The following is a 14,116-nucleotide window of genomic DNA, read 5'->3' on the forward strand; positions in this document are numbered from 1 at the left end:
AGTTCCTGTGTTTACACAGTATTTATTTATAAAGTAATTGTGAGGTGGTTGCTATGCTCTTACTAAGCAGTTGCAATTACTCTTTTCAACTCAGTGATCTTACATTGTCAAGTAATCTGAACAGAGTCTGTTTTACACTGTTACAATATATAAGATTAAGAAGTTTAAATTATAATTTATATTTTTAGAAAGAGAATTTTGAGATTATAATTTTTTATAAAAAATAAAAACTTTTTAATACTTTTAAATTAAATATATAAATTTATAATAAATTAAATATATTATTAAATATGACTTTAATAATTTTTTTATAAATAAAAAATTAAATTTATTAAAAGAAAAAAAAATAAATAAAAAATAATTTAAATATATCTAAAAAATAATCTAAATAAAGAATTTTAATTATAAAAAATTAATATTCAAATATTAGTTTATTATAAATAATTATATAATATTATTCAAAAAATAAATAAATTAAAATTAAAAATTAATTAAATAATATATTATTATATATATAAACATCACTGAAAGTATTTAATTTAATAAAAAAATTATAATAACTTAAAATATAAATTAATATCTATTTTTGAAAATATAGTTATATTTAATTTGTATAAAATTATCAATTACTACTGCTATGACTGATCTATTAAATAATCAGTTAAATAAGTTTCTAGATAAGAAATTATAATATAATGAGCTAATATCTGATTAATAATTTTTTATAATCAAAATAGTCTATAATTAAATTAATTTTTTTATTTTGATTTATATAAAACTCTTTATTTATCTTTATAGATTTTATTTTTAATTTTTTTCTTTATTTCTTTTTTTTTATAATTTTATCTTTTTATTTTAAAAGAAAATAGTAAAGTTATAATTAGTAGCATATTCATTATAATTAATTAATTGCATTTTATAAATTATTTTGATAATATAACTGCATATTATTAAAATAATATAAAAATTTAATCAACTCATAACGCATTTAATTATATATCATATCAAATTTTCATATAAAAAATTAATTTATAATATATATATTTTGAATATATCAAAATATCATCAATTATAACTATCTCTATTCATAATATAAAGGTGAAACTATATATATTACTCACTATTTTTTAAATAAAATGACAATAATCAGCAAACATGTTAAATTCAAATATATAGAGATAAAGTCATTCAAATCTAGGGATTAAAATAATGATGATTTTGGTAAATTCTGCATGTTGAAAGATTCTACAATAATTGAAATATGTGGTCTCTTTGGTGTTTTGACTTTGATATTCGGCAGCCAAACTTGAAACCTCCTGTGCCAGTGTTTGGTGATATCCATGAGCAATTCCAACACCAACACGAACAACAGATTTAATCCCAGGCAATTGTTCTCAGATGCTGCATTCCAAGACATGCACTCCCTAGTAGAATGGGTTAGCTCCCTCCCACCGGCTCAGCAGTTCCTCCCGCCCGTATCTCCAACAGTCTATGTAATTCTGCTCAGTATATTTCAGTACTTCCCTCTTGTTAGTAGCCCCAATTCCAGTCCAACAGATTAATCATCCCAGGCAAATCTCACGTATCAGGAATGGGGAAAAAAAAAGGCCAAAAAGGGGGGAGGGGGAAAGCTAACCGTTTTCCATAGGTAACCCTCATACAATGGACTGTTCCCTTCCACCCACAAGGGAAAACTTCCCTCCCTTCCTCCAGCCTTAACTTTCCCGGCCGCTATGCCTGGCTCTGCATGGAAAGCGTCGGTGCCATCAACCTCCTATACACCCTCTACGCCACCCCCTCCAGTTTCCCAGACGGCCAGTTACCCATCTGGCATAAAGTAGTCGCATGTCTCTATGTCCTCCACTATCTAAACCGGGCGGTCATAACACCCCTCTTCCTCGCCCCAAGCATGTCGCCAATCCACCTGATCATAATCCTTTCAGCATTGGGATTCAACTATCTCAACTCAAGCTGTCTAGCAGGCTGGTTGTTAGGTTATGGAACACCCATGCTTGGTTCCACGGCGCCGCAATCTCATCATCCATCAAAGTTCTCCACGTCATATTTCCCAGTGGAATATTTACCCTACATCGGACTCTGCCTATTTTTCATAGGCATGTACGGCAACATAAGAGCAGAGGGAGTCCTCTTCCGCCTACGAAGGGAAGAAGTCGACAAACGGGATGATAATTCTAAAGATAAAATCCCCACCACACCATCAACTTTTTTCTCATCATCTAACAACCCCAAAAACAAATACGACAAAGTCTACATCCTCCCCCCTCCAAACGGCTGGTTCCGCACAATACTATTCCCACACTACGCCTTGGAATGGATTGAATGGTTTGGATTCCTCCTGATCGGATTCTCCATAACGCCCTCCCCAGCTCCAACTTCTGCCATCACTCCCAGCCTAGCTCTCGCCCCGTATTATGCTCCCCTAGCTACCATCCTGCTAAACAAGTGGGGTCTGTCTTTCCCACTTCCTGCAATCGCTCTTTTTGTAAATTCTGTGTTAACCACAGCGGCGCGTGCAAGCTGGGGGCGGAAGTGGTATGTGGAGCGATTTGGGGAGGAGAGTGTAGGCAGGTGTGGCGCGTTTGTGCCGTATGTAAAGTGGTTGTGATAAGATTTACTATTCCAAATGTTCTTATATGGGGTTATTTCTTCTAATTTTCAGATGCTGTATGTTAAATATTCTAACGGGAGCGAAGACTTGTTTGACTAGAAGTGATGATGGAATGGTGTTTCATTTTATGTAGAATATATTAAATTGCTTCTGGGATATTCACAACTAGCTTTGTGTATACATATTCCTTTCCATTAGCTATTCCTTTGGGCTCTAGTTGAATAACTTGAGCAGTCATGTAATTTGAGAGCGGAATAGGGTGTACAACACGTAACGTAGCTCACCACTAAACGAGCCAGATTTCTATGACTGCTTGATGCAACAAATTTATTAAATATCTCAACAACCAGATCTTAATTATTAAATTAACTATTAACTATTAAATAACTGAGTTCTTTGAAGCATAGAAATTAGTGTGGTTAAGAAAATAAACAGGTAAATGGTCTAATATTGTGGCCAGAGAGAGATTTAGAGGATAGATAGGAGAGAATTCAAAGTAATGTGAGCAGCAGGTTCCTCAGCTGAGGGGTGTATAGCCTTGTTAGCAAGGCTTGTAGCCCTCTTATTTCCAGTTTTGAAAGATTGTATAGTCTTTGTGTGATGAAGTTCTTTAGTAGGAGAGTTCTTCTATTGGTGCTTTGAAGTCTACACTTGAAGCTCTGACTGCTGTCATTTAGTAGCACATTCAACAGTCCATTTTTCCTTCTCTGCCAATTGTAGAGTCTTTTTTTCATCATGAGCAATACATTGTTCCTTTTTTTGTATAGTGCATTCAAGTTTTTCAAGCTCTTGCTGCTCATAGGCCTTTCTACAGGCCTTTTTTTATTCAATTTATCTTTGCTTAGCATTTCTAGTAGTCTAATTCTTCTGAAGCTCCTATTGAAGCTTTGCTTCTTGCATTTGAGCAATTTTTTGAGCTTTCTCAACCTCTATTTCATTAAGATGTTCATGAGCCTGGAGAACTTTGATTGAAGAGAAGAACTGAGCTTGACTAAAAAGATCTTTATTGAATAGGTCTAGGGGCTTGCCTCATTTACAGCATTGTTTCTCAGTCATTAGAGTTGCTCTCTGTGATGCCAAGGCTCTCTATACTAGCTCCTTGTCATCATACTGCTTACCATACTGCTTATCAAAGCACTTTAGAATCAGATCCTCTAGATTCTCATACTCACTTACTAAAGCATTTATCTTCATACTGTTTATCAAAGTACTTTAGAATCAACATCTACTAGAGGATCAGCATCATCTTAAAATTCAGCATTCAGAATTAGTACAGATCAGCACTTTTCAAAAATCAGTTCTTTAACACCAGCACTTCCTGAAGAATAGAATCAGCACTTCATAAAGATTTAGATCATTGCATTGCTAATTCCTCATTTCATAAAAAATTAAAGATAAAATCTATTACTACTCATTCATATATATTGTAGAGGATTAAGCTCTAAGAACTAAAGATTAGTTCTACTATATAACAAGAACGAATTGCTTGAGAAAGAGAAGAAAAGAATGAGATAAGAACACAAGCTTAAGCAAGCTCACATAGCATGATCACATGTACACATGTAGCATGATCATGTGCGCACATGCAAATGATGACTAGGCTGAGTCAGCCAGCCAGAGTGAATCTAGGGGTTCAGCCCCTTATAATACCCTCCTTCTCCCTCTTTGTTGTGGGTCTTTATGACTATTTAAAGCTCTCTTTACATCTAATTTTCCTGCTGAGAGGCCTCTCAAGTATTCAAAGTCTTCACTTCTTGTAGGAGACTCATGTCATTTCATGTAGACTCAGTCTAATCTACTTATTTAACAAGGTATTGCTTTTTCCTCTGGTAGATTTGTTCATCTCAAATTTTCTCAATCTTAAACTTAGGTTCTTCTGAAGTCTCTATAGTGAGTGACTACCAGTCAGTTTGCCTCTGACTATGCAAAAGATCTGTTATCATCACATGTAGAAGCTTTACATTAAAGACATTATGAATGTCAGATGAAACATTCAGTTGATAAGTATGAAATTCTATCTTTTCTAGCACAGTATATTGATTATATTTCATGTTCAGCTTCTTGCACAGATGATTAGTTCTCATGTTCTCTAAATTCAATCAGATCTTATCTTCAGATTGAAAGCTTGAAGCTGAGTCTTTTCATCTATTCATGTAGTTCTGTTAAGATTACTGAGCATCTGTCATTTTTACTTGAGCTCACTTCAACACTTCACAGGCCTTTCTCATATAATTATCTGCAAACTCAATGAAATTATGTGGTGTTTCAACAGAGAGTACATCAGCTATATTAATAGAGAAGATGTGAAAAAGATGTATTAAAAAGAATAAGCTCATGTCTGTTGAGACAGTATCTCTATTATTAATGATCAGCTTTTGTCAGAGAGAGTCATTCACATCAGTCATTCTGTTGAAAGCTAACATATTTGTGTAGGTATATTTTTAGAATCTGATTCATTCACTCTGTAGCTCTGTCAGTCTCTGAGTGATAAGCTATGAAGAGTCATTTTTTAATGTCTAATTTTTCACATATCTGAGTTCAAAATATGCTTGTGAAAGCTGACCCTTGATCTGACACTACTGCCTTAGAAATGCTATGTTGAGAGATGATGTTGTGAAGAAACACTCTAGTCATTGTCTCTGCATCAGTTTTCTTAACTGCTTTTAATATAACTCTCTTGATCAGTCTGTCTGTTATAATCATGATGTTTGTATATTCTTTAGAGCTTGATAAGTTTACAATAAAGTTTATGAAAAGCTCCTATCACATATGTTCAGGAATGAGGAAAGGCTTAAGCAGTCCCTGATATCAATCTCTTCATATGATATTTGATCTGCAAAGATAACAGTTTCTGATCATTCTTCTTACATTAGCAGCATAGTCTGATCAGTAAAACTCATGTCTTAGAACTTCTGCTGTTTGCTCTCATCCAGAATAATCAGTAAGAGATGAGTCATGAGTCTTGTACACTAATCTGATTTGAAGAGGTTCAAAGTCTGACACTCACTTACAATCTCAAAACAGAAGCTTCTCATTCTTATTTAAAAAGTACTTAGAGATAAAAATCTTAATACTAAGTTCAGAAGAAAATCTGAATCTTCTCTCACAAAGAGTCTGCTTCAGATGCTGCAGAATCTTGTCATTTTTGTGAGTCTCATTTCACTAAGCTTGAAGAGACATCTCAGGTTCTACACTGGCAGCAGCCATTCTTGATTCCATTTCAGATATCAGTATATTAAACTTAAGTAGTTGACCTTAGCTCTGCTTGATTCTTTCATCATCAGCATTCTGTGACATGTTCTGCTCTCTTTGTGATAGAGCATCTGATTCAGCATTCAACTTCTCTAATCAGTAATCAATTCTGAAGTTGAATCAATAGAGAATATCTATTCAATGTAGCTGTCTTTCATTTAGTCTACATGTAGTCATAAAGTATTCTAGATTCTTATGATCTGTGAGAATTTTAAATTCCTTTACACTTTGTAGCTCAGCATCTCATTTCTTTAAATACTCAATTATTGCTAATAACTTCTTATCATGAATCTCATAGTTGCATTCTGCAGGTGAATGCTTGTGAGAAAAGAAAGCATATAAGTGTAGAATACTCTACTTATCATATTGTAACAGCACTTCTTCTGAGACATAATCTGAAAAGTCTGTTTTCAATATAGTCTTATAATCAGAGTCAAATTGAAGCAGGATTAGAGCAGAGATAAATATTGATTTTAGATACTTAAAAGCTTCTTCAGTCTTGCTCATCTACAAAAAAAGAACATTCTTGTGTGTAAAAATTGTCAGTTGAGTCATGATCTTTGAGAAATCTCTAATGAATTGTCTATAAAAATTGGCAAAGCTTAAAAATCTTTGTATATTTTTAAGAGTAGTAGATGTTGCTTATTCCAAAATAGCTTTAATCTTCTCTGAATCTATTCATATACCCTTGCTTGCTTCAATGATGAATTCAAGATATTTTGTGCTGTTCATCTCAAACTTACTCTTTCTGATATCTGCCTGCAGACCTGCTTCCTGTAGACACATAAGCATCTTTTGTACATGCTTGCAATGCTCTCATAAGCTTCTTGAGGAAAATATCAAGATGTCATCTAAATAGACTGAGTAGAAGTCATTCAAATATTCATATAATACCTAGTTAATATATTTTTGAAATATGCTTAGAGCATTGGCCAAATCAAAAGGTGTAATCAGCCACTCAATTAGCCTGTATCTGGTTCTAAAGGCTGTCATTCACTCATCACCTTCTGTGATTTGAATTTTGTGAAAAGCTGCAATAATGTCCAGCTTAGTGAATCATTTAGCTTATTCAATTCACTGTAGAGTCTCACTGATTAATGATAGAGAATATCAATCCTTTCAGATAATTTTGTTAAGAGCTCAATAGTTCACACAGAATCTTAGTCCACTCTCAGACTTCTTTGCAAATAGTATAAGAGTGACTGTGGGAGAGTTGCTCACTTTAATAAAACTCTTATCTAAATAATCTGTAAGAGTCTTTCACAAAGCCAGTAGTTTCTCTCAAGATATATTATATAGTAAGCCTCAATAGGGTTGTTCTGTGCTATTATTAGTCTTTTTAATCAGTTCAATCCCATGATCTCTACCTGGGTTATGAAGTGAGGGTAGAGTATTGATGACTTCCTTATCAAATACATTCAAAAACTCATGATAATGTTCAGGCAGCTTTTCTCTGAGGTCAATCTTTGATTTCATTTTTAGAGTCTTTTGAATGTTGGTCAAACTGACAGTGAAGATCTTGATGTTTCACTTCTCTCAAGTGCTCACAAGCCTAGAGAAGCTTATAGCAGAGATGAGAATTACATCAGCTTTTGCATTTGAACTAGACTCTATCTCTATGCCACTCTCTTCAAATCTCACAATTTTTTGATGAGAAATCATGGTCATCTTTTGCTGGGCCAGCCAGAGGTCACCTAGATACATATCATGACTATATAACTCATTCACCACATAGAGAAAGGCTCATTTAGTTATATGATCATCTATATCAATTTGAATGCTAGTCATCATGCTTGTGAAGAGTTCCATGGAGTCTTCAAAGCCAGTCATTTTAACAGAGAGAATTTCAATACACAGGAGCTTATGCTTGTTAATGTAGAATTGAGAAATAAGATCATAGACATTATATTTACTGTCTATCATTGCTCTAGTCAAAAAGACATTATTTATTAGAGCATCAATAGTAAAGGGTTTAAATATCATCTTAAATTTAAATCTTCTCTATTACTTCTTCATAAACTTCTTATTTCACTTCTTTCAGTGCCTTTGAGTTAAAGCTACTCTTTTTCTGAATTCTCACTCATATCCACATTGTCATCATTCAGTACCAGCTTGGGGATCACCTTAGCTATCATGAGAGTGGTAGAGCATCTGAGAAGTTTGAATGAGCAGCTCTTAATCATATGACCTTCAGCTCTGCATCTCAGGCACAGGCTTTGCTCTCTTTGTCAATTAATCTCTGTCTGATTTATCAATTTGATATGGCAGGTACTTGGAGTCACAGCATCAGGAGAGAGATCCATCAGATCATCAACAGAAGCTTGAGACTGGTTTCATCAATCAAGAACAGCATGACAAAGTGGAGAGTGTGAATTAGATATTGTATGATCTGAAGAAGATCTGTTCTTATAATATTTAGATCACTATCTTAAAGTCTTAAGCTCAGAGAGTTGATAATCAACTAATCTAAGCTCCTTGCAGTAATTCTCATAAAGAGATGATTCTCTTACATCTATCATGCCTTCCTTCAGCTCCATGCTTAGGGCAAATTTCAAATATCTCTTTTTAATGTGATCATCTCATCCATGATCATCAGCTTCCAGCAATAGCTGATTAAATTCAGACAGAAAGTCAAAGAGAGCTTTTCTACTCTGTCATAGATTGTTGAGCTTTTGCATAGTCTTTTCCTGTCATGCAGAATCATTAAAGAGCATATGTGTCTGCTTCAGTAAGCTCTCTACTGTAAAGTTGATCTTATTCTTATTATTCTCAACTCAGAGATAAACTTAAGCTGCTGCCATTTCTTTCAGTCTTGAATACATATATCAAGCACATTTCTCATTATTACTTAAAGCTTTTCCATTAATCTTAAGTTTTGATTGAAGCTTTAACTCTCACTGAAAGTAGTGCTTCAGATTAGAATCATCATACTTCTTATAGTTCAGTAGCTTGATCTTTGGTCTTCTGACTGCAATGAGTGGTTGTGGGTTCAATTGAGAGAGGGTTGATGTTGAGATGTTCAAAGCTTGTTGTAAATTAGCTATTTCAGCTTGCTGAGCTGCTATTAAATCTCTGTTCTCATACTAGACCTGTTCCTGCTGTTGGAGAAAGGTCATTCATTGTTGTTCAAAGCTGCTGAGGGTGTCCCTGCTCATTGCTTCATGTTGATTCATTTGTGTATTCATTGTACAAGTCTGTCACCAGTCTATTCATATACCAGTGCTATCACTGAACTTTGTGATGCAGGATTTAAGGCTCTCAATAGCCTGTCATATGTCAGCATGTTTGCTGAGCTTCATGATACAGAATTAAGACTCCCAGTGGCCTATCAATGAAAGGGGTGAAGCAATTCATAATGTAGAGGATTAAGCTCTAAGAACTAGAGACTAGTCCTCCTATATAACAAGAACAAATTGCTTGAGAAAGGGAAGAAAAGAATGAGATGAGAACACAAGCTTAAGCAAGCTCACGTAGCATGATCACGTGCGCACGTGCAGACAATGGCTAGGCTGAGTCAGCCAGCCAGAGCGAATCTAGGGGTTCAGCCTCTTATATATATAAACATTCTGAATTCCTAAAGTTCCTTTGAGAGATTCAGTGATTAGCTACTATTCAATTCTACATATACATTTCATCTATTGCTATCCTCTTCTCTCCATAGCGCTTGTAGCGCCTATACACCTATCCTCTTATGACCTTAGTTATAGAGCTTCTCACATTTTTTTTTGATACTTAGTTTATCTACTTTAGTGTTCTCACACTCTTAAAGATTGATTCTCATATGCCAGCAGCTCATTATGAAGGGCAAACTGCTCATTAACTTAAATAATTTTTTCTAAACTCTGTGAATTTTAATTGTACTGAAATCACATTTTATTAATCTCTCACTGAAGTTGTGAAACAGTGTTAGAAATTGAGAATAAAACAGATAAAGCTGAATCTTCATTCTCTTAATTAATTTGAAATCAACTTAGTTGACATTGAGGATTCAAAGGATAAATTCTAGTCTTTTCAAAGTTAACTTGTATATTTTTACTTGTCAAAGTCTTCTTCCAAGCTGCATTGAATAGCTTTTAGAAATCCTGCTTTGTCATTCAAATATAGCTCATTCCATAGCATAGTAGTACTTTCAGCTTTTTGAAATATACCTTGCTCAGTGGGTCAAAAACTTCAACATCAAGAGACTATAAGTGATAAGTTGAATATGATGAGAGAACTACAAGTAAAATCTTTTCACTATTAGTGAATTCAATAAATTTCATATTTATATGAGATAAATGCTCATTTAGTAGAAGTAAATATTTTTCATAATCAATCTATATTTTTGTATAAGAATTAAAGATCTATTTTAATTACTATAATTCATATTCATCATTACTTCAATCATTTGTTGAAGCTGTAAAGTAGATCTCTTTACTTTCATCATAATCATTCAGTCATGTAATTTGAAGATCTTTTGATTCACTCTAATAAATAAAAGCAAGAAGAAGTGAGATTTTTTCAACAGATATTGAATAGAGAAAAGAGATGAATTTTCAGCTATCATTCTAAGTGATGGCATTTTTTCTAACTCATAGAGTCTCTATAGAAACTATTTACTTTAAGACATAATAAATGTCTAGAAGAAATTCTTTTTCATCAAAGTTGTAGATGTTTTGTGATTCAATATTTTATTGATTAATTTTCTGCTTCAACTACTCAATAAGTTAATCAAATTCAACATCTGCACTTGTAATAAATTAAAAAATCATCAAATTATAAATGTATAGAAGTGTTTAAAGCAGTTGTAATTATCTGCTACCTGTCTATTTTGATCAATTGCTTTGAGATAAATGCATTTGATCTTGTCATTATACTGCTTGCAAAATTAATTCACTTAGTTGATTTTTACTTCATTTCTCATCATTTCATATACAATATTTCACAGAATCTAAGGTGTAAAGGCAAAGCCAAAGTCAGAGAGTGTGTTTATATAGTCTAAAAGCTTTTCTTTCTGTATATTGAAGAGCTTTTTCTTATATCAGAAGGCTGCTTTATTATGATTGATTTGAAGACCATTATGCTATCAATGCAGAGTTCCTTGATTAATTGAGTATTTCTTCATAGTTGTGCTATAATTTGAAATCTCTTGCAATTCAAGATCTTTAATTGCAAGCTTAATTGCTTCATTGTTGACCATGATATCCCATCTTTAATGTTGAATGTTGAAGGAATTTGATGGTGGAAAATTTAACTCATTTTGTAATATGGCTCATTTAATGATGAGCTATGTTACAAATTTAATGAAGAAAATAAATTTTTTTATCTTTAAAATTTAATTGAATATAACCTTAAAAAAAAAAAAAAAAAAAAAAAAAAAAAAAAAAGCTGATGTTGAGATCATAGGTATTTTTTTTTTTTTTTTTAAAGAACTGTACACCTTTCTATCTCTCCTTATCATGCCATACCATATTTCTTTCCACAAAATATTTTATTATTCAACCCCAGCTCCCCTGAAACACCGGTTTTTTGAATGCATGCATGTTAAATCAATCCCTATTTAAATAAATCGTCTCTATATCTTGTAATCATTAATAAGCTCCGTTATCCATATATCCTAGTCACTACGTGTTGAGCGTAATTGCGACATAACAAAGCACACAAAAATCCCTGGGTGTTTTAATTAATGCTAATTTATTTAGCATACCTTTGGCGGAAGAACTTAGCAGCATTTACCATGTTGGTGAGAGCTGCCTTGGTCTCAGGCCATTGCCGCGTCTTGAGACCGCAGTCGGGATCGATCCAGAGTTGATCTGGTCGAAGGTATTGAAGCATCTCTTCGATGCGGTCTCTGATCTCTTGCTCACTTGGGACACGAGGAGAATGGATATCATATACACCGGGACCGATGTGTCGCGGGTAGGCTTCGTCGACGAAGACCTTGAGAAGCTTGGCGTCACTCTTGCTGTTCTCGATACTGAGAACATCAGCATCGAGGGCTGCGATTGCGTGGAAGAAGTCCTGGAACTCGGAATAGCAGAAGTGGGAATGAATTTGGGTGCTATCCTGGACGCCGGAAGTGGCAAGTCGAAAAGCCTTAACGGCCCAGTCGAGGTAAGCCTCACGTTCCTTTCCAGAGCGGAGGGGAAGACCTTCACGGAGAGCCGGCTCATCAACTTGGATGACATCGATCCCAGCAGCTTCCAAGTCAACAACCTCATCGCGAAGAGCAAGAGCCAGCTGCTGAGCTTGCACGGACTGGTTAACATCGTCACGAGGGAAAGACCACCGCAGACAGGTGATTGGTCCAGTAAGCATACCCTTCATTGGCTTCTTGGAGATGGAGACGGCATATTTCGACTCTTTGACGGTCATAGGGGCAGGACGGGAAATATCTCCGACAATAATCGGAGGGCGTACACAGCGGGATCCATAACTCTGAACCCAAGCGTGGGTAGTAAAGACATATCCAGTCAATCTCTCGCCAAAGTACTGAACCATATCATTGCGTTCCGGCTCTCCGTGGACAAATACATCCAAATCCAGTTCCTCTTGGATTTTGACAACATCTTGGATTTCTTTCTCGATGAATTTCTCGTATTCCTCGGCTGTAATCTCATTTTTGGTGAACTTGTTCCGTTGGAGACGGATGTGTTTGGTTTGGGGGAAGGACCCGATGGTGGTGGTTGGGAATAAAGGAAGGTTGAGCTTCTTCTGCTGCTGGCTGATTCTGACTGGGAAGGGGGAGTTGCGTTTGTGCAATTCGTCAGTGACAGCATCTTGTCTCTCCTTGACCTTGGGATCATTAGTCCGCTTGGATGATGCACGGGCTTGGACCGACTTGGAGTTAGCCTCAATTTCTTCCCGCACAGAGGCAGGTCCTTCAGTGACAGCCTTTGCGATGACAGTTACTTCGCTGGCCTTCTCAACAGCGAAGCTGAACCAATCTCGCACCTCCGGGTCCAGGGTCTTCTCGCTCTCGAGGGTGTGAGGAGTATGAAGAAGCGAGCTAGAAGTGGCAACAATAACTCTTTCCTTGCCAAGTTTCTGGACAGCGGTCTCAACGATCTCGATGGCTCGCTTGAAGTTGGTCTTCCAGATGTTGCGGCCATCAACAACACCAGCAGATAGAATTTGCTTGGGTCCAAGAGCATTGATCACGGTGTCGAGCTGCTCTGGGTTGCGGACCAAGTCGACATGGATACCATGAAGATTTTGAAGGGAAGGAAGGACATCAATGTTGTGGACAATGTCACCAAAATACGTGGCTAAGACCAGGCGGGGTGCCTTGTCACCAAGGGCGCCCAGCTTTTCGTATGTGGGTTTGAACGCAGCCTTCGTCTTCTCAGACAAATCGAAAACCAAGACGGGTTCATCTACCTGAACATCCTCAGCTCCGGCAGCCTTGAGTCGGGCTAAAAGCTCAACATACAAGGGAACGAGTTTGCCAATGAGGGAAATAGGGTCAACGGTCTGGCCACGATCGGCTTTGGCGAGGGCAAGGAAAGAAACTGGGCCGAGAAGGACTGGACGGGTGGTAATGCCAGCCTCCTTCGCCTCCATGAACTCAACAACGGGCTTAGGATTGCTTGACAAAGAGAAGGTCTGAGAGTCCTGCAGCGTAGGCTTAACGTAATGGTAGTTCGAGTCGAACCATTTCACCATTTCCTGAAAATATGTTAGGATGCGGGGAAATTCTATGTATGCGTTGTCTGGGTGTGGAAGAGTCTTACCAAACTGGGAACGTCCACAGCAGGCTCACCATCCTTGGCGGGTCTCTGCAGACCTCGCCCCATGGCGAAATATTCATCAACAGGGTGGAGGCCATACTTGGAATATCTCTCGGGGATTGCCTGCGAGATATTTGTTAGAGCAACCTGGAGAAGGAAACTGCAGGTCACGGAACGACGGGAATAATCAAACATACACCAAAGAGTTGAATGTGGTCAAGGACTTGGTCGTAGAGAGCAAAGTCATTGCTGGGGATGAGATCAACACCAGCTCTCTTTTGGATCTGCCAATGCTCCAGCCGCAGTCTCTTTCCCTCTATGAGCAACTCATCGCGAGAGAGTTTTCCTCCCCAGTAAGCTTCGGTGGCCTTTTTCAGGTCTCGAAGACGGCCCATACGGGGGAAACCGAGGACAGATCTTTATCGCTGGTTAGCATGGTGACTCAATTGAAGCATGTAGAGTGAGTGCACTTACGATTGAACCATTTTTGCAGTTATCTATTCAGACACCGGCAATTGATACTCAA

The 14,116-nt window shown here is 36.3% G+C and overlaps 2 protein-coding genes across 2 annotated transcripts; one reads left to right on the forward strand and one right to left on the reverse strand.

The window, feature by feature from the left end:
- Positions 1-1,340: 1,340 nt before the first annotated feature.
- On the forward strand, positions 1,341-2,626 carry PAAG_07625 (3-oxo-5-alpha-steroid 4-dehydrogenase family protein; the record flags this gene model as incomplete). Its single annotated transcript, XM_015846278.1, has 2 exons — positions 1,341-1,493; positions 1,649-2,626. 2 exons carry the CDS (start codon positions 1,341-1,343, stop codon positions 2,624-2,626), a joined length of 1,131 nt encoding a protein of 376 aa, XP_015700761.1.
- An 8,320-nt stretch (positions 2,627-10,946) lies between these two features.
- Positions 10,947-14,075, reverse strand: PAAG_07626 (Cobalamin-independent synthase; the record flags this gene model as incomplete). The annotated part of the gene is made up of 5 exons (XM_015846279.1): positions 10,947-11,070; positions 11,568-13,528; positions 13,594-13,713; positions 13,788-14,007; positions 14,065-14,075. The coding sequence occupies 5 exons, from the start codon at positions 14,073-14,075 to the stop codon at positions 10,947-10,949; spliced, it is 2,436 nt and encodes an 811-aa protein (XP_015700762.1).
- Between the last annotated feature and the right edge of the window lie 41 nt (positions 14,076-14,116).

Source organism: Paracoccidioides lutzii (assembly GCF_000150705.2).
Source record: "Paracoccidioides lutzii Pb01 unplaced genomic scaffold supercont2.26, whole genome shotgun sequence".
Classification (NCBI taxonomy): Eukaryota; Fungi; Ascomycota; class Eurotiomycetes; order Onygenales; family Ajellomycetaceae; genus Paracoccidioides; species Paracoccidioides lutzii.